The sequence below is a fragment of the Halichoerus grypus genome, chromosome 1 (assembly GCF_964656455.1).
Source record: "Halichoerus grypus chromosome 1, mHalGry1.hap1.1, whole genome shotgun sequence".
Lineage (NCBI taxonomy): Eukaryota > Metazoa > Chordata > Mammalia > Carnivora > Phocidae > Halichoerus > Halichoerus grypus.
This window is the reverse complement of record NC_135712.1, coordinates 202,968,751-202,989,413: the sequence shown is the minus strand read 5'-3', so window position 1 is coordinate 202,989,413 and position 20,663 is coordinate 202,968,751. Positions and strand designations below refer to the sequence as shown.

General features: G+C 62.6%; 2 protein-coding genes across 5 annotated transcripts in view; one reads left to right on the top strand and one right to left on the bottom strand.

Moving 5' to 3' along the window:
• The window catches only part of CRTC1 (CREB regulated transcription coactivator 1), a 77,537-nt gene extending 65,288 nt beyond the window's left edge, over window positions 1-12,249 (top strand). For 3 of the 4 annotated variants that reach the window (XM_036093802.2, XM_036093806.2, XM_036093800.2), the window contains 4 exons: window positions 1,465-1,569; window positions 4,555-4,641; window positions 5,253-5,433; window positions 6,770-12,249. In XM_036093802.2, the coding sequence (XP_035949695.1) occupies window positions 1,465-1,569; window positions 4,555-4,641; window positions 5,253-5,433; window positions 6,770-6,981 (585 nt within the window). In that variant the 3' untranslated portion in view covers window positions 6,982-12,249. The remainder of the gene's footprint in view (window positions 1-1,464; window positions 1,570-4,554; window positions 4,642-5,252; window positions 5,434-6,769) is intronic. The other variant, XM_036093805.2, reaches the window with a different exon arrangement.
• Window positions 12,250-12,675: 426 nt separating this feature from the next.
• COMP (cartilage oligomeric matrix protein) lies at window positions 12,676-20,382 on the bottom strand. The gene is made up of 19 exons (XM_036093832.2): window positions 20,220-20,382; window positions 19,889-19,974; window positions 19,445-19,496; window positions 18,805-18,974; window positions 17,957-18,094; window positions 17,597-17,671; window positions 17,344-17,502; window positions 17,132-17,236; window positions 16,936-17,043; window positions 16,571-16,730; window positions 15,939-16,057; window positions 15,683-15,735; window positions 15,398-15,579; window positions 15,057-15,235; window positions 14,897-14,945; window positions 14,358-14,554; window positions 13,552-13,724; window positions 12,950-13,089; window positions 12,676-12,865 (listed from the first exon to the last, which is right to left on the bottom strand). Exons 1-19 carry the CDS (start codon window positions 20,296-20,298, stop codon window positions 12,819-12,821), a joined length of 2,271 nt encoding a protein of 756 aa, XP_035949725.1. The 5' UTR covers window positions 20,299-20,382; the 3' UTR covers window positions 12,676-12,818.
• Between the last annotated feature and the right edge of the window lie 281 nt (window positions 20,383-20,663).

The following is a 20,663-nucleotide window of genomic DNA, read 5'->3' as shown; positions in this document are numbered from 1 at the left end:
GGGGGTGGTCAGAGCCACCTTTGGCCATATCCAAGGAACTGGGACCACATTTGGGGTACAGCAAGCTCTCTCCACTCAGCCCTTGGCTGCCAACCCCAAGATAAATGTCATCAGAATATCCTGTGCTCTGCAAAGACTACCCCCCTGAGCTGGGCAGGGTGGGTGAATAGAGACCTGTTTCCAAGCTGCTCTGACCCCTCATAGGGCAGACCCCAGGGGTCCCCCAGATAGGAACGCATGCAAGCTCTGATGGTGGAGCCTGCCTGGGGTACCTCATTCCCTGACGCCCTCCACCAGTGGTACCTCACTTTTGAGCCGGGCAGACAAGGGAGGCAGGGGTGTCCGGGGCACAGGCATTACCCCCAGGCTCGCAGGCAGGCGCGTCTGCTGCCGGGCGCCCCTACCAGGGACTTCTGGCTGCCTTGGGGCAGGGGCTCTGGTGGCCTCTTCCTTGGTCTGTGCTGACTCAGCCAAGCAAGGAGAATGTCCCTCTGGACATTTTCTTCTTTTCAACTCTGAGAAGGTCCAAGCCAGTCACTGCCAAGTGACTGTGCTGGCACCTCCAACACTGATACCTTGTTAATTGAGCCCCCATGCCCCACCCGGGCTCAGTCCCTATCCCAGACTACTTAGAACGGCCCACTGAGGAAATGGGGGAGACCGAGCGTTTATGGGGCCCTGGGCTGGTTGTCCGGGCCTTGGTGAACAACAGGCCCGGAGAGGTCAGGCAGCCTGTCCAGAGGCACACAGCGGGTGCTGGCTGGACTGGGAACAGAGCAGGGTCTAAATCCAGGTTCCTGACCCAGCCCATCCTGCCCCTGGTGAGAAGCTAAGGCCCTCTCTCCTTCGGGTGCGGCGGTTGCTGTCCCTTGGAGGTCTCTGGACAGCATACCCATCAGGCTTGTCCCAAGTGATGCTGCTGATAGTGACTGCGCAGTACTGGGTGTCCTGCAGCGTGCCCCGGGTGGCCTTTGCTGTCGTCCCACCTCTGCTGGAGGTGGGCAGGATGTGCCAGCACGCAGAGCTGGAGCTCAGAGACCTGAGGGCGCTGCCCGGAGTCGGCAGCAGAAAGCAGCACGTCCCTGCCCCGCCCTGGGCCTCCCGTGCACACCTGGGTGTGGGTGTGTTTGTACACAGGTGTGGCTGTGTGCACACCTGTATGGGTGCGGGCGTGCGTTCGTGCGGGTGCTCTGGAGCCCGCCGTGCCCCTCCCACAGCCCTCCAGTATGATCCATGAAGCTGGGTTCTCTGACCAATGCCGCCCCCCCCCGGGAGCCCCAAAAGGCCCCAGGCTCAGACAGGGCTCAGGGACCCACACCTCTTGCAGGTGCTCCCGATACTCTGCTCACCCGATAGGTGCGGGGGAGGGGGTGTGTGTTTGGGGGGGTGCCCAGTGGGGAATGGCCAGCCCCAGGACGCCAGGCCTGGGGCCCCTCGCGCGTCCTGACCTGTCTGTCGTCGCAGGCGCCGGCTCTGCAGCAGTACCGCGCTAGCGCCGGCTCCCCGGCTAACCAGTCTCCCACCTCACCTGTCTCCAATCAAGGCTTCTCCCCGGGGAGCTCCCCGCAAGTAAGGGACGCCGCCGCCCCTCGCCCAGCGCCCTGCACTCCGGCCCTGCTTCGCACCCCCCACGTAGCGACCCGCCCGCCGTCTGTGCCTCACGCCTCATTCCACGCCATCTCGTCCGCCCCGGCGGGGCAGGGAGCACGAGGCGCGGCCACGTGCCCGCGGGCCCGTCTGGGGGTGGTGGGCTCCTCACTCGCACTAGGGACCTTCGTGTCGGCCACACCCTGGCCTCTTGCCCGGCAGTCAGGGCCCCTTCAGCCTGCGGCTCAGAGCACGTGTCCAACAGCATCGAGACTCCCAGAAGTGGAGGGGTTCTCCTCCCACCATGGGGCACAGCTGAGGTGACAGCTGGCCTGTGGTTGGGGCTCTGAGTCCTCAGATTGTTCTCCCCTCTGCCTCGCTGGAAGGCAGGTCCTCACAGGGAGCTTTTCTGAGTGGCACTGCAGCCTCTCAGGGGCCTCTGTCCCCGTCTGAGCAGAGGAGGAGACTGAGGCTTGCCCCAGGCAACAGAAGGGCTTGACCACATCCATCAGACTTGGGTTTTCCCCCAACACCGTTGGACCCCAGTCTCTGACACATGTACATGCACACATACCCCCCTCCAGGTTCCTCAGAATTCTCCTTAGCACCGCTCTCAGCCCATGGCTGAATTCTATCTGGAACATTCCACCAGAGGAGAAGAGGTGCCTACAAAGCTGACATCTGGGCTCAGAATTTCGATGCTGCAGAGCCTCCTCAGGACCCCACCACCCCATCCCCAAAACGTCACCAAGCTGAGAGACTCCCAAGAGCTGCTGCCACAGGGCAGTGCCCAAGGCCCTGAAGCCTCATTCTTGGCCCGGGGGGGGGGGCAACAGGATTTTCCTTCCTTGCTAAGGAAGGGAGAGGACCTGTCCCACCAGGCAGGACCATGCAAGAACAATGTCGGGCTCCCTTGTCCCAGGGGGACATGCCCTGCTGTCCCCACTTCCCCAGTTCTCAGAAGTGCGCCCAGGTTGGGCCCTGTATTGAGATGGTGGGTGTCCTGTTCAGGAAGGCTGCTCTCATGATTCCATCTGCTATAGGAGGAGCTCTCCTAGGATGCTTCCTCCACCACCCCACAGTGGCCTGGGGTCCTGCTGGGACCATCCGTGTGCAGCTTTCCTGCTCCAGAGGCAGGTGGGGAGGGCATCTGTGAGTTCAGGGCAGGCCAGAGGTCAGCCTGGTGTCTGCAAGCTCTAGATACATCCACACCGGCTCCCAGCTCTTGTGGCTCCCGAAAAGCATCTAGTCGTGTCCTGTGGTGTCATGGAATGCTGAGGGATGGGAGAAGCAGTTCAGGCAGGGGAAGTGGCAGGTGGGGCCTGTTCCTGGGGCTGGTCCTTGAGTAATGTCTCTTTTTACACAGGAAGCAGGACAGGAATTCAAGGGTGGAGCAGATTTCTCAGGAGAGATTTGCCTAGACCAAAGTGGGCTCATCCATCCTAGGGAGAAAGTGTGTTGCTGTCTCGTCAAGCCCAAGACTGTGTGTTGGTCTATCCATCCATTCACTGGGGTGCTGGCAAGGGAGGCAGGCAGCTCGAGTGGCTGTGAGGACAGGGCTGTCAGGTTGTCTGGACTCAACCAGACCTGGGTTTAAGATGGCCAAGAGGCTCACTTGGGGGCAGACCGTGCTGGGTGGAGGCCAGGCCTGGCTTCGTACTGCAGCTGGGTCCCTAGGTTGCATTCAGTGGCCCCGTGGGCCAGGGCCTCCCTTCTCCTCCCCAGCCTCCCCAGCCTCGAGTGCACATTGTATCTGTCTGACCGTACCCTGGGCCTTAGGCAGCTGGCCTTCGGTATTGTGTTCCTCCCTTCCATTCTGAGTGGACCTTTCTGGCAGTCTCTCATGGCAGCCTCACAAAAGAAACCTTAGCCTGGGTCCTCTGCTTGTGATGGGCCCCTTTGAGGCCAAGGCCGTGGGGATAGACACAGATACCCCAGAACAGACCTGCTTCCTCCTTAATGGGGAATCCCGGCCACAACCTTGCAGCCCCCTTTTCCAAACCTGAAGCTGGCTATAGTTAGGGCAAAGGTGGCATTTTTTTCTTTCTGCTCTCAGCTCACTCACCAAGGAGGAAACAGACTCAGGTCTGGGCTGCGGAAATGTTTCCTGGGGCCCGGTGCCCCATGTGAGGTCTGGCCACACATTGGCTGTCCCTCGTCCCTTGCACATCCCACCAGGCTCCATCCTGCCGTCTCTCTCTGGAATCATGGGAGCAGGCAGGGGCTCCAAGCTCCTGTTCCCTGGCATCTCTACTGCCTGTGAGGGTCCCCAGTCTGTTGCTCTTCTCCCAGGAGCAGACCTGGCCCCCAGCTGGCCTTGGAAGAGCAGGAGGTGGGCTTCCTGCCCACCCATGGGCCCTGGGGTCCCCCAGGCCGGCAGCCAGGGCAGATAGCCAGGCAGGGGGGCTTTCTGTGTGCCTGTCCTGTGCTCACTCGGCTGGCATCCGGCTCTGTGCACCTGTCCTGTCCACGTGTATATGGCCTGCCACCATGTCCCATGTCTCCCTGGGGGCTTGACAAGGGTCACCAAGTGCACTGCCCTTCCTGAAATTCAGAACACCCCCCACCCTGGCCCCGGTCACGTGTTTTCCTCTGGACCCTGTCGGGGGTTTCCTGATCCCTGTGCCCGCCCCCCATCTTCTATCTGATAGAAACAGGGTCACCCATACCTGGGCTCAAGTAGAGGAGATGGGGGGATGCTTTGGGGGATATTGGGGTACAGAGGCCCCCCCAGGAGCAGGTGGTGGAAACATCCTGAGATTGGGGGACACCCCTCCATCCTGGAAGGTGTGGGCTCTCCCAGGAGGCCTGTAATAGGTGCTCAGCCTCCTTTATTCTGAGCATCCTATTGGAGGTTCCAGGGGCCTCCCTATGGGCACAAGCAGCCTGTGGGAGGTCCTCCACCCCGGCAGCCCCTGACCTGGTCTTGGGGACAGTGATGACAGCAGGCCTCTCTTCTGTCTGCAGCACTCCTCCACCTTGGGCGGCGTGTTTGGGGACTCGTACTATGAGCAGCAGATGGCGGCCAGGCAGGCCAATGCTCTGTCCCACCAGGTGAGCGGGTGCCCGGGTCACAGCGCCCACAGCAGACGCTCACCCGGACCCCGCCCGCCCCTCGGGCCTGAGCTTCGCTCCTAGGGCTCCCTCCTGTCTCTAGGCCTTGGAGGGCGTGGCTTGGCTCTGCCTCCCCAGGCCCCTGCACCGGGCCCACAGAATGAGGCCAGCGGCAGAGGGGGAGGAAGGGTGGGCAGCGATCACCGGCAGGGACAGGTGGTGCCTGTGGCATTGGCGCCTCAGCGTGGGCCGTGCATGTGGGTTTGCTGGGAGGCGGAACTGGCTTTGCGTGGAGGTCAGGGTCAAGGGCATGTGGGCATGAGAAGGGTTGGCCGCTTCCTGGAGCAGGTCACTCACCCATCCATCCTTCCATCAATCCATCCATCCAGCAAGCCCTGACGGGGCCGTATGTGGACAGGCCCGGGCAGGTTCAGAGAGGAAGGAGGGGGAGACCTTAGGGCATAGTCTCCTATTCAACAAGCCCTCAGTGTCTGAGCACAGGCGCCGGGCATCTTGCAGAGGAGCTGGTCCCGGCTGCTGCAGGACAAGCCAGCCAGCAATAGCCAGGGGCTCAGCAGGGCCGGCCTCATGCCTGTGTGCTTGCCCCGCAGCTGGAGCAGTTCAACATGATGGAGAACGCCATCAGCTCCAGCAGCCTGTACAGCCCGGGCTCGACGCTCAACTACTCGCAGGCGGCCATGATGGGCCTCACGGGCAGCCACGGGAGCCTGCCGGACACCCAGCAGCTTGGCTACCCCAGCCACAGCAGCATCCCCAACATCATCCTCACAGGTGAGGCCACCTGGCCGTGGCGTCCGAGGTGGGGGTCTTGGGCAGAGTGCCTCCAGGGGGCCTGGCAGCTGCAAGGGGCCTCATCCCCGGAAGAGATGGCACTCCTGCCCTGCAGGATGAGGAGGCCAGACCCCACCAACCTTGACTCATTGCTGGGCTGTGTGGAACAGGCCCCCGGGGACACACTGGACCCTGGACCAGGCTTCCCGTATCCCGTTCTCAGAGCAAGAGCGGGCAGAGCCGGTCACTCACCCAGCCCTGCGTCTGCTACCCAGGCCCCTCAACCCCATTAGCTGAGTATACTGGAGTCACAGGTGACTGGGGGGGTGGGCCCTGCCTGGCAGGGCTTGTCACAGTCAGTGGACATGGAACAGCTCGCACACACTGCGATGAGCATCCCCGAACAGCCTGAGCACAGCACGTGTGAGTCAGTCCCTGCTCCATGTGGCATAGAACCCAGACCCTTCGCTGCCTCCGCCCCACCCGGTAGGTTCTGGCTTTTATTGAAAGAAGCAATTTCCTTATAAGTGAGGACTACCTGAGGATTGAGAGTGACACTCTCTGGTGGTCCCACTGACATCTCCAGGATGGAGGAGTCCATGCCCAGAGCCACCCTTAACCCCCCACCCCCACCCCAAGGCGTAGTGCTTCCTCCCTACCTCAGGGGTGAGCAGTGGCCTGCAGTAGATGCTCTGGGGGCCGTAGCTTCAGACGCATGAGAAGGCTTAGGCCCCTGTGATTGCCCTGGTAGCCCAGAAAGACCAGGATTTTCATACCCATGTCTCAGATTGGGAAACTAAGGCCTAAGGTGTCACTACAAGTAGAGGAGAGAGCTCGGGTTTGAACCCGGGTCTTGGGGGGGGGATAGGGGGGAATTCACACACACCTCAGCCTGCTTCTCAGGGATGCGCACAGAGGAGATGTCCTGGCAGAGCAGGAAAGGCCCCTGCCCCTGCCAGCTCACGCTGAATGTTTGTGACCTAGGTCTCAGCCCAGGGCTTCCCAGCCTTGGCACTGCTAACGCGTGGGGCTGGATCTTTCTCTGGGGGGGGGTGGGGGCTATCTTGTGCATTCCGAGGTGCTGAGCAGCATCCCTGCTCCCCACCCACCTGATGGCAGTAGCATTTCCTCTTCTCCAGTCATGACAACTAAAAATGCCCCTAGACATCACCAGTATAACCCCCAGAGGGCGAACCCCCAGGTAAGTACCCCTGGGGTGGCCCAAGGCCCTCTTCCCTGAGCATTGACAGGGTCCATGGGGGCACAGGGCATGGGAACAGAGAGCCAGGGCCATGCTGAGACTTCTGTCCTATTTCCCCCCACCTTCCCCGCCCAGTGACGGGAGAGTCCCCTCCCAGCCTGTCTAAAGAACTGACCAGCACACTGGCCGGGGTCGGTGACGTCAGCTTCGACTCCGACAACCAGTTCCCCCTGGACGAACTCAAGATTGACCCCCTGACCCTGGACGGACTGCACATGCTCAACGACCCCGACATGGTCCTGGCCGACCCGGCCACCGAGGACACCTTCCGGATGGACCGTCTGTGAGCTGCACACCCGGCACATCGGCGCCCAGCCCCCGGCTCCATCACCCCGCCGGTCAGTGGTCCCGACGGCATCTCCCTGAGCCCAGGGACGGCCGCGCTCCGTCCTTCGCAAACGGCCGAGCTTGTGATTCTGAGCTTGCAATGCCGCCAAGCGCCCCCTGCCCACCCGCCCGCCCCCCCAGCTGTCCACCTCCCTCGGGAGGCCGCGTGTCCCTCCCTGCGCGTGCTCTCTCGCCCCCCACCCTGGGCCATGAGCCGTCCCCTCTGTAAGATGCGGAAAGCGTGTTGGGCAGGGCCACCGGCCTGGAGGGGGCGCTGTGGTCCACGGCGGCGGTGGGCTGAGGTGCATTTTCCGACTGTTGTCCAGCTCTCACTGCCTTCCTTCGTTCCTGGTCCCCCCCCTACCCGCCCGGCCACCCCCCAGCCTGAGGTTAGGTAGCGAGCCAGCCTCCCCCCCTCCCCGCCCCGCCAAAGGGAGAAGGTGCCAGAGAGAGGGGCAGACACAAAGTGAAATAAACACTATTTTGACTGCTGTCTTTTATATTTCTGAGCACATTCAGAGAATGCTAGAGTCCGTCCCATGGAGGTAGACTATAAAAGGTGTGAACAGAGCATGCAAAGCAGCTAAATCTTCCCGGGACCCACACTCCTGCTTTGCCCTCCCCCAGCCAGGTCCCTCTGTGGCCACCTTTGCCCTGAAAGTGAAGCCCCTGGCCAGGATGAAGGGGCCTGCCAGGGGATGCATGTGGAGACGGGGGTTATTTCTGGGGGTTGTTTTCGTCTCTCAACTTGTTTTCATCTTTTCTTCTCTGTACTGTGGTCACTGTTACTGTTATTTAAAGAACGGGGTGGGGAGGGGGTGGCCAGGGCATTTTTTGTTGTGTTTTTGTTTGTTTCTTTTGGTTTGTATTTACACTTTGGTTGTAGACGAGTAGCTGACTCCTTCAATCCAACACTTGCCTGAGAGCATGTTTTTATTCCAGATATCCCATGTTATATATTTTTTAAGCTAACTGGAAGCAGGCTCCTGCCTGCAGGGTCTGAGCTGAGTCTCCGGCCGCTTTCGCTCAGGCCCGCGCTATCTCGAAATGGAAGGGCTGAGTGAGGGCGGGTTGGGCTTGGTAGGGTCTCTGGCAGAAGCTCGAGGTGGCTGGGGGTGCCGTGCCCTCCAGCCACGTGTCAGACTCCCAGGAAGGAGCCACGGCTTTTATTAAGGGTCCCTCGAAGACCCACCTCTGCCTGGTCATCCTCAAGGTGCCTGCCAGTCCTCAGGGAGGGCTAGTCCCAGACCCCGAGGCTGGCGGCGGCAGCAGCCCCTCTGCCCTGATGCACCCCAGCGATGAGGTGCCCCCTCGCCCTGAGACCCAGCTGACAGTCGTCCCCGCCAGCTGCCCCTCTCACGGCCCCTCTGGGCAGGGCTGGCTCCGGAGGAAAGAGCAGTGTGCGTTGTAGCGGCGGCGTTCCGGGAGGCTGAGGTGACCATCGGGGCTCGGACCGTCCTGGGCGCTGTCCCTGTGCCCTCCAGGCCCTGGGAGGGGGTGACAGGGGTGTCTTTGTTTTCGGTCAGCTGCTCTGAGATGGGAACTTACGTTTCGGTCCCTCCGAAGCCGCATCACCTTGAGCGCTCGGCCTGCAGGCCGGGCGGCACCTTCTGCGCGGTGCGCGTCTCTCCGTGTGGCGTCGCGGCCACTGCTTCTGGGTCTTACGAGCCCTCGGCTCTGTCCGTGTGGGAGCCAGATTTCATCCTAGCGACATCCCTCCCTCTCGTCCCCCGGGCCAGGCTCGTAGCACCTGGCCAAGCGACTGGGCGGCCACAGGCGTGAGAAGGCCCCCTCCTCCGTCAGGTGGCCCCTGCTGCCTGCGTCTGGGCTGGGGGACACGGGGTCAGTCCGTCCAGGTCGAGGGCCCAGCCTCTTACTGAGGCAGGGGCTGGGAGCAAAGAGTGAGACTTCTTTTTTTTTTTTTTTTAAAGAAAAAACTACATGTACATAGAAGAGTTTGATTACCATTAGACTTGTGTGTAGAACTTTTTAAAAAATGGCCTTAATAAAATTACAAGCAACCTTCCTGGATGCAATTTTCAAACGAGGCATTGGGGACCCCCGTGAGGGAGCCTCGTCAGCCCCTACTTCCCGTCTGCTCAGCGCCCGGTTCTCAGTGCAGATGGGCAGGAGAGGGAGGGTGTCCAGCCCTGCAGCCTGTGTCCAGCATCCCCTTGGCGAGGGGGCACAGGTGACATTGTATTTGTGTGGCCGCTTTGGCCCAGGAGGGGCATAGGTGCAGTTTTCCCAGGGAGGGGGTCCCAGCCAGGAGCCAGTGGCCAGGCGTCCCTGTGTCCGCAAAAAGGTTCACACCCTGCCTGGGCCTGGGCAGGCCTCCTGAGGTCTGCAACAGGGGTTTGCTTATTTCTTAAATCCTGCTTCTCTACTAAGTATTCTTGAATTGCCAAGATTTCCTGAAACAGGACAGCCTAAGGAACCAGCCCTTTGACTTGTGATGTGAAAATACTGTGATTTCAGACGAGCCGCGCCGTGAGGGGTGGGCCGGGGCCCCGGAATATTGTACATAGACCCGCCGCCTGTGTCCTCGCTCGCTCGCTCGCTCGGGACAGGCCTGGATGCTCAGCCCACGTGAAGTCAGAGGCCAAGCCAGTCTGTCCCCCTGCCGCTGGCCCTGAGTTCTCCCGATTTCAGTCCCCTCAGCTATGGGAACTTCTGCCCCGGGAACAAGCCAAATAGTGTGTTCCCACCTGCCTCAGTTTACCCTCTGTCCCCCAAGCCCCCAGGACAGTGAGTTGTTTACCCCCAGGGAGGTTTGTGGGCCAAAGTAGAGGCCGGGATCAGCCCCTCTCTGTGTCCTCCAGAGAAGAGGGCTCGTGTCCCTGCCCCCTCAACACCCACCCATCAGAGTCACCCCCCACAGTGTCCAGGGCTGACGTCGGGGAGGAGAAGGGGTCTTGTCAGGATCGTATTCCCTGTCACAGGTACCCATGCCAACCTCCATCCCCACCGAGTCCTTACCAGGGGGAAGATAGGCAGCGTTCTTCAGGACATCCTGCAGCCCCCTCCCTGTTCTCCCCACACACCCTGCTTCCTCCCGACACTCTTCTGGGCAGGAAGGGTTGGGGGGGTGCCAACCCCTTGGGGCAAGGGACGCTGAGACCCTCAGTGGAAAGCTCAGGAGGCAGGTTGACCCTTAAGCAAAATTTAGGGGCCCACAGCTGACAGCATCCAAGAACTGTCTATGCTCCCCTGTGGGGGACAAGCCAGAGCAGAAGGGGCCCTAATTGGGGTGAGTCCAGCCCCCCCTGCCCCTGTGGCCCTTTCCCCAGCCACACCTCCACGCAGACCTCCCTGCTGGCTTCTGAGCCACCTGCCTGCCCCGGGGGGTGTGCCTTGAGGGCAGGGGTCCTGCCTTTGCAGCGTCTTTCTGGTCTCGTCTATTTGTGGGTTTGGGGGGCTGGGAAGAAGGGTTCTGCTGTCTGTGTGTTTGGCCTGATTTCTTTGGGTGGCTGAGGTCCCCAGGGGATGCCTAGCCGGGTGGACCCTGTTGTGAGGCCCATGCGTCATAGTGGGGCAGGCAAGGACGGGTGTCCAACACCAGGAGACCCCCGCATGGAGGGTGAGAAGGCTCCACGTCCATCCAGATGTGCAGGGGTGGAGGTCCGGTTCGTGGGCTGTGTGCCAGGTGCTAGCTGTGGCCCGGTCAGGCAGGACGGGAGCCGGTGTCAGGACTGTGGGGAGCTGGGCTGCCTTCTCCCCCACCCAGCATCCTGGGCCTGATGAGCCCCCGTGAGGGACTGTCCTTGGGCCCTCAGGGGAGCTGAGGCCACACGGGAATGTGCCCCCCTCCCCAGGCCTCCACATCTCAGCCAACCCCCAGCTGGTTCATAACCAGACATCCTTCCAGACTCCCACCCCCCAAATGGATTCTGGGTTTTCTGCATTTCCAAAGAAGGCATCCCCACTCCTGGGTACAGGCTGGGTGTGGTAAGGCCTGGTGGTATTGGGGGGCCCTCCACCCCCCACCCTGCTCCTGACAGAGCAGCAGCAGCACCCATCACCCTCCCTGGGTTCTGATGGAGCTGTAGTTAAGAGACCACAGAGGGTGTGGGGGCTGCAAGGTCAAAGGTACCCTGTGCCCCTGGTCTTGGCCCATCACTCCTGCAGGTGGCGCTCCAGGTAAGGGAGCTTTGGCCACCTGAGCCCTTCCCACTTGGCTTGCAGAGCTGCGGGGTGGGGGGTGGGGGGGGTTCTGTGTTCTTTGCCCACTGCTGGAGGCCTGCCTGGGGTGAGTGGGCAGCTGGGTCTGTTGCTGCCCCACCTCCTGGGGGTTCCTGGGACATTCCCCCATCAGGCCCTGCCCAGCCAGAGCTGACTCTCTGTTCTTGGTTTCTCTTGGCCTTTGGCCCCCAGGGGTCCTGGTTGGGTGGGGCTCAGGCACCTCTCATCACCCTTCGTGTGCCACATTCTCTCCGAAGTGGCCACTCCCCAGGAGGGAGGTGGGGTGACCCGCACCTTCAGGCCTGGGCACTGGAGTACTCTGAGACGTATGGGGGAGGGGAGGGTAATGGGAAAAAGACCCTTGTGACCCAGGCCTCAGTTTCCCTCTGTCACTGGCTCAGACCCCATGGGTCTTGGGGCCTCAGGCTCCTCCCTGGCAGGGTCAGGGGTAGGGGCTGGACATGAGAGTGATGCTGGCTTCAGACAGTTTCCCCCTGTCTTCTGCCCTCTTGGCCAGCCCTCCACACCCTGTCCCAGGATGCCAGGGACACATGGTACCTGCGGGGGAGGGGTGTTGCCAGGGGAGGGTTCTGGAGCTTGGGGGCAATCAATGCCCAACCCATCCTAGCCCATCACTTCTGACCTCTTGCCCACTCGGGACAGGTGGACACAGCTGTGGCCTTTGCCACTAGGCCCCGAGAGGAGGGCTTTGGCAGCCAAGGTCCACCAGCCCCTCTGTGCCCCACCATAGGAAACTGCCCCCCAGGGGGCCGGGCAGGCCCACTGATATATGCAAACCACTGGTCCGAGCCCTGCTCCGCCTGTGTTCTTCTGTCCCCAGGCTGGCTCTGCCCCCCCCCCCAGCATGTACACTCTGCTGTGGATGTCCCGTGGGCCGTGGGTTGGGTGCCCATGGCGGGTGGGGGCGGGCGGCTCAGGGCGCACTCGGCCGGCCCCTGCCCATCCTCTCTGGCGTGGACGCTTTTGTCTTTGTACCTTTGCATCCTTTGTAATGAAACATAATAAAAATCCAATGTTTTCATCTCTGCCTCCTCCCCTTTTTTCCCCCCACAACGGGGATGGCACATGGGCCTAGTGGGATATGCCGGGTGGGAGCCACACCCAGGCACCCCCCCCACACACACACATGAATATGGACACACAGGCGTGAGCCCCTCATCCCCACCCCTGGCCAGCTAGTTGGGCCTAATGTCTGGAAGGGGAAGGACCCCCCCACCCCCCCAGGATCCTGGAGCAGTCACTCGGTGGTGGGATCCAGGCCCATGACCTCAAGTGGGTGGGATGCAGCAGCAGGCCTGGGGCCTCCCACATTGGGGTTGGACACTCCTAGTCAGGTTGTTGGGCCCTAGCCAGTCAGGAAGGGAGTCAGCGGCAGGCCTGGGTTTGGGGTCCTTTCCCAGTGCTCCCTCAGAGGCCCCACCCCACCTGCAGCAGAGCTCGCAGCCAGCCACTCCAGCACACACACTTTATTCTGTCCTCTCTGAGCCCCTCTAGGGCAGCCACCCCCGGGAGCCGGGTGTTGAGTTCCCTGCTTGTCGCAGTAAGGGCCGCCACGATGGTGCCATCTTCCAGCAATGGATCCCCACCCCCATCCCTAGGCCTGCAGCAGCCTCTGAGTCTCGTAGTCCTCTGGGATGGTGTCTGCGGAGAAAGGGCAAGCAGCGAGAAGGGGTGAGCTGGGGCAGGATGAACTCCCCACCCTCCCTGGCGGGACGCTCCCCTCACCATTGCATCGGTAGCGTAGATTGGCCCAGATGATGTTCTCTTGGGAGAAGCAGAAGACACCCAGGCGGCCACCCCGCATGGTTGTGTCCAGGACCACATTGCTGTCGGCCACCAGCTCAGGGCCCTCGTAGAACCGCACTCTGTGAGGAGGATGGGACGGTGAGGCAGGGCCCTGGGCTAGGCCCTCCCGTCTGAGACCTTGGCGTCTGCCTTGGAAGATGGGTCCCCTCCTGTCTGGGAGTGGGGGCCATGTGTTCCCCCCTGCCTGGGCCACACTTAGGGCAGGTGGGGCTTCTGAGCTGAGCCTCAGTTTCCCTGCATGAGAGGATGGACACAGCAGGTGCTAAGCAGAGTGCCTGGACTTGCTGGCAGCGCAGAGTGGGGACTGAGAAACAGGGAGTGAGTAGGACCCCACCTTCTATCTGAGGACCTGCTGTGTCCTGGGTCTTAGAAGGAGGATCATGTCCCAGAGCCAGACAGTTAAATCTAATTGCCCGTATCATTCCCATTTTACAGATAAGGGGACTGAGGCCCCCTGAACCGCCAGGAGCCAGGACAGAACAAGGGACTCTTGGTCCATCGGCAAGGGGTGGGGTCCCCACCTAATGTAGCCCACTTGGGGCCGGTGCTGCAGGAACCAGCGGTAGGATGTCTTGTCCTTCCAACCCACGTTGCGGGGGTCCTTCCATAGCAGTCGCACCTGTGATGCTGTGTCCCCTGTGTGCCAGAGTGCATTCCGCAGCTGCTCCCCAGGGCCTGTGGAGGACTTCACGGCCTGCCAAGCCCAGGGACGGGGGAACAGAGTCAGAGACCGCACAGGCTACTGGAGCCCCCCAGAACCCTGCCTGCTGGGACAGGTGGGGAGCTGCAGGTCTTGGCAGTGCTGGGAGGCCTTAGGGTGCCTGGATGGGAGACCTGCAAGGAAGCTTCTTGAGGATCACATGGAGATTTGTAGGTGGGATATGGGGGGCAGGGATGGTCCAGGATCTCATGAGAGGATTTGGGAGTCCATGGACAGGTTTGGGTTCTGAGAGGATTTGGAAGGGTCTGCAAGAGGACTTAGTGACCTATAGAAAGTCTTGGGTGTCCATGGGATAAACGGGGGGCTAGAAGATTTGGGGAATTTACTACAGGGTTTCAGTGACATACTGGGGTCTAGAGGTTCTGCAGGAAGATTTGGAATCTGAGGAAAAGTTTAGGGCTCCATGAGAAGGTTTTGGGGCCTAAAGGAAGATTGGGGGGCCCCGAGGGAGTGTGTGAGGGCCTGTGGGACCCAGGGGAGGGCTGGGAGGACTCTGAGATCCATAGAATGATGCTGGGGGCCTGTAAAGGCTTTGGGAGTCCGCAGAAGGATTTGGGGCCTCCTAAAGGGCACAGGGACCTAGAGGTCAGGTAGGGCCACAGACACCTTGAGCTGAATGCCGGGTTCAGCTACCGCGCGGAAGGGATTCGCCTGCCAGTATGTCTGCTCCATCTGCTTCCACATAACCACATAAAAGCTGGAGCTGTCCTGGTAGCCAAAGATGAAGCCTGCGTAGTCGTCATCCGTGACCGTGTTCACGTGGAACGTGCCTTCGAAGTCCACGCCATTGAAGGCCGTGTAACCTGGGGGAAGGGACGCTAACTTTACCCCCACCGGAGCCCTGGCCCCCCTCCCCACCCGCCCCTCTGGAGTCCAAATTGCCTCCTAGGCCCAGATCCCCACCCACAGGCCCTCCCCATCCCCAACCCCCCCGAGGCCAGCCATGACCACTCCCCTGAGCCTGCCAACCGCCTAGGGCCACGCTCCTTCGGAGTCCGGAACTGTCCAGCCCCGGAGCCCAGTCCCAACCTGGCTCTGCCTTTCCTGCGTTCGGACCCGCCCCTGGCCCCGCCCCGCCCCAGCCCTCCTCTGACCCCGCCCCCTTTTCCGCTCGCTGCACCGCCTTGCCCCTCTCCTCGTCTCACCCACAGCCAGGCCAGGGTCGCTGTTCATCGTCTGCACGATCTCCATACCCTGAAGGGGTCAAAGGAAGAAGGGCCTCAGGCCGGCCGCGTGGGCCCTCGGTTCCCCCGCCCCCAGCTTAGGACCCGCTCCCACCACCTCCCGCCAGGGCCCGGTCCCAACCTGGTTGAGCACCACCCAATTGGGATCTATTTGCGCGTCGCCCTCGGGGTCCAGTACGACAGTCTGGAAGGCCCGGAAGTCAGTGAGGGTGACCTCGGCGTTCTCCGGGCACACATCGATCTTGTCCACCACCTTGTCCGCGTCGAAGTCGCCCTGGCACGCGTCGCCGACTCCGTCCCCTGAGAGACCCGAGCGGTGGGGTCAGCGCCAGCCCCGCCCAAGACCTGGTCCCGCCCACATCTGCTATCGGTCCCGCCCACACCAGGTCCCAGACCCGCCCACACCTGCCCAGGTCTCCACACCAGCCCCAATCCCACCACAGGCCCCGCCCCCTGCCTTACTGTCTACGTCTTCCTGGTTTGGGTTGGGCACCAGGCGACAGTTGTCCCGACTGTCGGGGACCCCGTCGTTGTCGTCATCCTCGTCGCAGGCGTCACCCTGGCCATCGTGGTCTGAGTCCTGCTGGGCACTGTTTGGTACTGTGGGGCAGTTGTCCCGTGAGTCCTGGTGTCCATCCCCATCCCTAGAATTGGTGGGTAGGACACAGAGACAGTGAGATTTCCCAGAGTGCTGGGTCGGGGCCGCCCACCCTCGGTCCCCACTCGCACCCCAGATGGCATCCTTACTGGTCTTGGTCGCTGTCGCAAGCGTCTCCCACAAAGTCGTGGTCTACATCCCTCTGGGGAGGAAGGATGCAGGAGTCCGAAATCAGGGCAGGGAAATTCAGAAGCCTCCCACCCACCCCCACCCCCGTTCCAGAGCCAAGGTCATCCTGACCCCACGGAACACCCCCCACCGCGCTTAGACTAGGTTTCAGTCTCCTTAACTAGTCTAGAGCTCATCTCAGGGATCTGACCCATCTGGGGTGTGGCCCGCGCTCACCTGGTCTGGGTTGCTTTTCTGGGGACAGTTGTCGCAGGCATCCCCTACACCATCACCATCACTGTCCTTCTGGTCTGAGTTGGGCACCCTTGGGCAGTTGTCCACCGTATTTCGGATCCCTGTGAGAAGCAGGGGGACAGCACAGGATCCCAAGATGGGGGCGGGGCCAGGCTGACCAGCAAGGCAGATGCAAACCACGCCTCTCCAGCAGATACGAAGTTAAATCAAGTGCTTCTGCACGGGCCCAAGCCTCAGAGACTTAATGATGGCCGGCGGGTGAGGGAACTGACTCTCACAGGGGAAGCTCAGGGGGATCTTCCAATGGCACTGTGAATGTAAAATTGGCACCTCCCTGGCACTAAACCCCAAGCTCACGTCTCTGTGCTCCTACTTAATCCCTGCAGCATCTGACACAGGGTCCACCTTCCCCTCCTCCAAATGTTCCTGCCTTTTACCCTCTGTGTCGTGTCCCGGCTTGTATCTTTCCGCCCACCAGAGCACCATCGTGGTGCCTGGAGCCCAGGGGAGCTCACCGCTGCGGCTTCCAAAAGTAGCCGAGCTCCGCCCCCAGGCAAGCCCCGCCCCTCGCTGCCGGCCCTGCCCTCTTCCCTCCCCTCTGCTGCTGCGCTCACGGTCGCCGTCGATGTCGTCGTCGCAGGCGTCGCCTTTGCCGTCCTGATCTGTGTCCTTTTGGTCGTCGTTCTTCTGGGACCGGCAGTTGTCGCAAGCGTCGCCCCACTTGTCACCGTCCGCATTGCGCTGGTCCGGGTTCCGCACCAGCTTACAGTTGTCCTGGGTGACAGGGCCGGGTGGAGGGGGGGGTAGGCCTCGAGGGGCAAACGTCACTCCCCAGACCAGCCCATCTCCGAGGCCCCGCCCCCTCCGCAGAGACACCCTCATCCCTCCTGGACCCCCGAGTCCACATCCTCTGAGGTCACTTCCCTCACCCAAGCCACACCCCCACCCAGCCTTGCCTAAGACTCGACGTTGGCCCCACCTGCTCGTTGAGGACCCCGTCCCCATCGGCATCCGGATCGCAGGCGTCTCCGATGCCGTCGCGATCCACGTCCTCTTGCCCTGAGTTGGGCACCGTCACACAGTTGTCCTAGGGGCGGGCACATCGGGCATGAGGGGCGTGGTCGGGGCAGCCCCGCCCATCGCCGTCCAGTTCACGCCCTTGAGACCCCGCCCACCTTACGGCACTGGCGTTCTGAGCAGCGAAGCTTCTCGTCAGGGAAGCCGTCTAAATCCGTGTCTCGGCCGCAGAGGAGCCCGTTGCCTGCCCAGCCAACGGCGCACTGCGGGTGGGGTAGTGAGTAGGTGCCCCGGCGTGATCGCCACCCATCCCACCCCACCTCACTCCTTCATACCCATGCCACGCCCCTCCCTGCTCGCCCGCACTCACCACGCACGATCGCGAGCCATCGCGTTCCAGGATGCAGTCGGCCTTCTCGTGGCACGGACTGGGCGTGCCGTCCGGGCAGAAGCGCTGTGAGCGCCGCTTGCAGCCAGATGTCTGGTCGCCCACGAAGCCGGGCTGGCAAGGGCCGCACTGGAAGGAGCCCTGGGCCCGGGCCGCGGGCAGTGAGCTTGGGCTGCCTGCCACTTCGCACCCACCCCCAGTGTCTCGATCCTTCCCCACTCCTCCCGGGCCTTACCCGGGTATTGACGCACACGGAGTTGGGGACACAGTTATGCTGCCCGGTCTCACACTCGTTAATGTCCGTGCAAACCTGGATGGCAAGGAGCGCAGAGGTCACCGCCCACACGCACAAACCCTCAGGCCTCCCACCCGGTTCACGTCTCCTCTGCATCCTACCTCTCCCCTCCATTCCTCCCCCAACCTCTACCATCCTGATGAGGACCCTTCCCCTATCCATCCCCCAGGCCCCGGTCCTCCACCCCTTCCCGCTGAAGCGAGGCAGGAAAATGGCCGCAAGGCTGGAGGACCAGTTTATTGAACAAAATGAGGCGCCCCCCCAATTGCCTCCTGGCGCCCACCCCTCCATGGCCCTCACCTGCTTGTTGGCCTTGGCGAAGGCCAGCCCCACGCCCTCGTGAGCGGCGCCGTTGTACCCGGGCGGGCAAGCCTCGCAGCGGAAGCCGGGGCTGGTGTTGATGCAGCGGACGCGGGGAAAGCAGGGATGGGCGTTGCACTGGGGGAGGAAGGGCCACGGAGGGTCAGAGGATGCAGGAGGTGGGCCCCCTCGAGAGTGGCGCCTCAGGATTTTTTGGGCTTGAACTTAGAAAATTCAGGGGCCATCAGCCAGCATTTGGGGAGGGGGGTGCCTTGTGGGGCAGAGGCCATCGTCCCAGGGGTCAGGCGCGACTTTGCCTTGATGGGGCTAGGGGAGCGACCTGGCGGAGAGAGGGGAGTGTCTGGAGGGGGCTGTTCCCGGGAGCCGAAGAGCTGGGTGTTCAAGGGTGGAGGAAGGAATTGCGAGGGCGGGCGTCCCCAGCAGAGGGGGGTAGTGGTCGTCGGGGCGTGCGTGCCCTGCGGGGGAAGCGTCGTCCGGGCGGGGGCCTCGCGGTGATGGAAGCGCCGCTGGGGCTTGTGAGCCCCGGAGGTGAGGGGGGTCGTCGGGGCGGACGGCTCTCTGCCGTAGGAGAGTGGTCGGGGCGGGCGTCACTGGCTACGGAGGGGGTTGGCGGGACCAGAGTCACTGATGGTGAGGGAAGTGGTCGGGGTGAGGGAAGTGGTCGGGGTGAGGGCCCCCCGCCGGCAAGGTCGTCCGGACGTGCGCCCCCAGAGGTGAAGGGGTCCTCCATGTGAGGACCCTCAGCGGGGGAGGAGATTGTTGGGGAGGTGGGTAGTTGTGGGGGCAGGCGTTACGGAGATCGTCGGGGCGGTGGGGGGCGAGCGCACCTCGTTGATGTCGACGCAGTGCGAGCCATTGCCAGTGAAGCCCGCGGGGCAAGGTCCACAGCGCGCGCCGCTTGCCGTCTGAGTGCAGAGCACGCCCGGGTAGCAGAAGCCGGGCGCGCACTGGGATAGGGGCCGCACGGTCAGGCCCGGGGTGCGCGCCGGCTGCATCCCTGCGGGGAGTGAAGTGGGGCTGGTCAGGGCCACGCCGGGGGTGGGGGGTGGGGGGTGGGCAGAGTCTATCGGAACCACGCCCCGTCCCGGGGGCCACCCCTGGGGGCGTGGCGAGGTCCCGGGCTTTCTGGGACCCCGCCCCGGACCACGCTCCCTGCCCGCCAGGTTTTCTCAGTCACTGTATCTCCGCGCCCGTCCGTTTTCTGCTTCTGCCTCAGCGTCCCTGCATCTCCCTGCATCTCTCGCACGGCCTCTGCTTCTTTTCGTGTGTCCACCATCTCCCTTCCCATAGTCTCTGTCTCCCCTCCTTGTTCGTCTCTCTCCATCCCTCATCCAATCTCTCCATCTCGGTCAGCCTCCGTCTCTTCCTGTCTCTTTTCCTTCCGGTCTTATCGTCGCTGTCTCTTTGTCTCCCCATCTCTTCTCCAGCTCCCGCCTGCCGCCTCTCTGCCGCCCCAGCGGCGCTCACCGCACGCATCACACTCCATCACTGTGTTTTTCAGAAACGTGATCTCCTTGACCTGCGGTGCGGGGGGGATGGGGTGTAGTCAGCGGGGCCCCATCCCTCTCTTCCTCCCTTGGGTCTCCCCTCCCCCTCCCCCAGACTCCCTTCGCACAGGCCCACTCACTCCCCTCGGATCCCCCCCCCACCCCGTACTCCCTATCCTCCCCGCCCCTCCCCTCCTTCCCTGGGACTTTAATCCCCTCACGGACCCCTGTCTTCTCCCGCGGAACTTTCTACCCCTGGGACTCCCCTTTCCCTCTTTTCTACAACTTCCTCCCCGGATCTTCGTACCCAGAACCCTCTCCCTCTCCACCGGGACCTCCTTCTCCCATCCTCCTTCCCCTCCCCTCCTCTTCCACGCCTCTCTCCCCTCCTCCGCACTCCGGGTCTCCCCACCCTGGTCCGCACCTGCTGCCGCAACAGCTCCCGCACATCCTGCAACGCGGCGTTGGTCTCCTGAAGTTCCCGAAGCATCTGCGGGCCCAGATCTGCACCTGCGCCGACAGGAGGCGCTGATGGGGCGTCGGGGTTTGGAGACCCCCACCACCAGTCCTCACGGCGCCGCGGCAGGGACCCGGGACGCCCTCATTCCTTGAACGTCCGCCCTGCTGCCTGCTTCCTCCGTCCTGCACGTCCCGGTGAACAGTCCCCGAGCCCCTGGGAGCCGCGACCCCAGGCCTCACGGGTCCTCCGGTATGGTTGGGGGTCGAGGCCACGCGTGGGGGAAGGGGCGGCTTACCTAGTGGTAGCTGGCCCTGACCGGACGCGCCGAGGGCGGCCAGGGTGAGCAGGAGAACGCAGGCGGCGGCAGGAACCATGGCGGCGGCGGGGAGCTCGACTGCAGCTCGCTCTCTGCTGCCCACGAGGCCGCGGGGCCTATTTATCCCGGCGGCGCAGCCGGCTCCCAGGACGGCCCACCCGCGGCCCTGCCCAGCGTCCAGCCGCAAGGTAAACAGATGGCACCGGTCTCTGCATTCAAGGCCCCGCCCGGTGTTGCTGAACCTGGACACGGCGGGGAAACTGAGTCACGGGGGAAACTGAGTGTAGAGGTCAGTGGGGCAGGTTGTCAGGTGGGACCACCCTCCAGCCCTCTTTCCCTTATTTACTGAGTGCCTGCTGTATGCCGAGTGGGACATGGCTGAGTACGAGGTGATCCCGGTGGCTCTCCCCTCAGCTCTCACTT